The 2752-nt window shown below is 52.5% G+C and overlaps 1 protein-coding gene across 1 annotated transcript in view; it reads left to right on the top strand.

The window, feature by feature from the left end:
- Positions 1 to 2408, top strand: part of LOC104125145 (limbic system associated membrane protein) — a 315160-nt gene extending 312752 nt beyond the window's left edge. Inside the window, exon 8 of the mRNA XM_009637589.2 lies at positions 2311 to 2408. Coding sequence (XP_009635884.1) covers positions 2311 to 2408 — 98 coding nt within the window. The remainder of the gene's footprint in view (positions 1 to 2310) is intronic.
- The last annotated feature ends 344 nt before the right edge of the window (positions 2409 to 2752 follow it).

Below are 2752 nucleotides of genomic sequence, written 5' to 3' on the forward strand. Positions count from 1 at the left end.
GAGACCTGATCGCCCTCTACAACTGCCTGACAGGAGGCTGTAGCCAGGTGGGGGTCGGTCTCCCAGGTAATGGGCGATAGGACGAGAGGAAACAGCCTCAAGTTGCACCAGGGCAGGTTTAGATTGGACATCAGGAAAAATTTCTTCACCAAAAGGGTTGTCAAGCATTGGAACGGGCTGCCCAGGGAAGTGGTTGAGTCCCTGTCCCTGGAGGTATTTAAAAGATGGGTAAATGAGGTGCTTAGGGACATGGTTTCGTAGTGGACAGGTACGGTTGGACTGGATGATCTTAAAGGTCTTTTCCAACCAAATGATTCTATGATACCATACCCTACAGGGGGCTGGCTGCCACATGTATGTTACATAAATGTCCAGGTATGTGTTGGACAAATAGCATTTTAGCTGAATAGTACAAACGTGATGGCTGAAAACGTTTTGTGGGCAATTACACCCTGCCTGGTGTGTTTTGGATTATTTGCTGGGCCAGAGGAGCCATGTGTTGGGACTTTTTACTGCCAACATGGGATGCAAATGGTCCCAGACATCCCCCACACCAATCATTTGGCCATGAAAAGATGCTTTCTCCTCTGACACACAGGTCAGGTAGGTGTAGCAGCTAAACTTGAACTTGTTCCTCAGCTCAGAGGTGAAAAATAGGTTCCTGCCACCCAAACAAGGAGTGAGAAGCCAGTATTGTAGGATTCATGTGACAAGCCACAGAAGACGAGCAGGGAATAACTGAAAAAAAGAAGCCATAGATGGCATGTAAAATTTCCACACAATTCAGCACATGGAATCGAGGAGGAATAGAACTGGGGCACAAACAGCTGATCTAGTAAGTGCCAGGCTGCTTTAGGAAGAAACCACGCAAATGAAAGTGCTACAGAATTTCAGGGGCTCTGGGGACACCCTTCCTGGATTTGCCGCTTTTTCGTCGCCAGCTAGAGTTTAGTAGCGACTGTGCTGCTGAGCAAGCCTGTGGCACCCCAGCTCCGCCCGGCAGCGAGGGGCTCCTCGCCCAGTAATCTCTGCAGGTTGTGAGAGGGAGAAATTGCACTTCGGTCCCATCAGGCTCTCCTGAAGAAGGGGCTTTTTTCTTTTTTCTTTTCCGGCTCCTCCCTGCCATTAGACATGGCTTTTCTTGGTAACAGGCATGTCTTCCTTCTTCCACAGCAGGGCCACTCCCAACCTATAGACTCATTTTCATCTCCACACTTCAGCATCTTCCTGCGCCCCTTCTGCATAAAGCACTGCATATATATATACACACCTATCCCTATATGTGTGCACGTACACGTACATGTGCATATCCTTATATGTGTGCTTATCCATGTACCTATATATATATGTGTACATGTAGATGCATGCGTACATGTACATATACGCGTACACCGACGTGCACATATGCATGGGGAGCATGCGTTGGTGGAACCACAGCCATGTACGCCGCCCTGCCCCACTGTAAAGCAAAGGCTGCCAAGGCTTGGTATTGCAGGGTGAATTTAAAACAGCATCGCTGCCTCTGAAGCCATCCAGGAAAGGAAACCCATAAGCGAGAGGATGAATGAGATGATGTCAGGAGTGTTAGTGCTTAATATTCCTGGGGCGAGGCTGCACCATTTGTTGCTGCAGCAGAGGGCTCCTCCCTGCCCGCTCTGACAGACCCCCGTGCCTGCGTGCACACACACGCATGCAAGTGCGTTTCCCACCCTTACAAAAAAAAAAAAATCAACCTCCCCGGCACACCCTGCACCCCACAGGTGTCGTGCCACAGGGCCATAAACACGACAGGGAAGCCTCCCTCCACCCCGATTAAGAAATAAACAATTGCGGCGCAGCCCCTGGGAGGAGAGGCGTCGGCTGGTGGGGCCCGTGTTTTATTGATCGGGCCGCTGTGATGAATCGGCCCCCGTGGAGCCGGCGTCTGGCTGCAGACAGGCACTGGCCACCAGGCAGAATTAAAACGAGCCCTGGCATCCCGGGGCCACCACTGGAAAGGTGGCGGAGCAGGGAGAGCTGCGGGGCTGGTGGCAGGGTGTGGGGGGGTTTCACCGTGCAGAGGTGTGAGCCGTGGCCCCACGCCAGGCGGCCAGCGGCTCCCCCCCGGGGGCATGGGGGGGGGGGGGCAGGAGCCCGCCATTGGGCTGGACGGGGGCCACCCTAAGCGGGAAGGCAGCTGTGCCCTATGGATCTGTCCCCCTGCCGCAGGAGCAGCCTGGGGGCGAAGCGCCGCGTTCCTCTGCTCCCCCCGTCTCACCCAGCCGTGTGTAATCTTGTTCTCTTTTTCTCTTCCCTTCTCGCACCCTGCAGGACCCGGCACAGGGAGAGTAGACAACGGCTCCATGAGTTTGGCCGTCCCACTGTGGCTGCTGGCAGCGTCCCTGCTCTGCCTACTCAGCAAATGTTAATACAAATCAGAATTAAAAATAATAATAATAATAATAATAATTAAAAAAAAAAACCCACGACGACAACAACAACAACACACAAAACAAAACGCGTTATACAGGAGACAGAGCGAAGAGAGGGGAGAGAGAAAAAAGGGGGGGAGGGAGAGAGAGGACTGTTTCTTTCACAACTTTTGTGTGTTCAGGAGCGAAGAGGGGGGAGAGGAAAAATTACAGCAAAGAAGACTCAGCAACATTTAATCTGAAACCTGACAAGCCGGCTGTCAAGTCACCCACCATCTAGGAGGCAACACAAAGCGAGGGAGAGAATGGGGCACCAGCCAGGATCATGTCACCGGAAGACG

Source organism: Egretta garzetta, unplaced genomic scaffold (assembly GCF_000687185.1).
Source record: "Egretta garzetta isolate BGI_Z169 unplaced genomic scaffold, ASM68718v1 scaffold320, whole genome shotgun sequence".
NCBI lineage: Eukaryota > Metazoa > Chordata > Aves > Pelecaniformes > Ardeidae > Egretta > Egretta garzetta.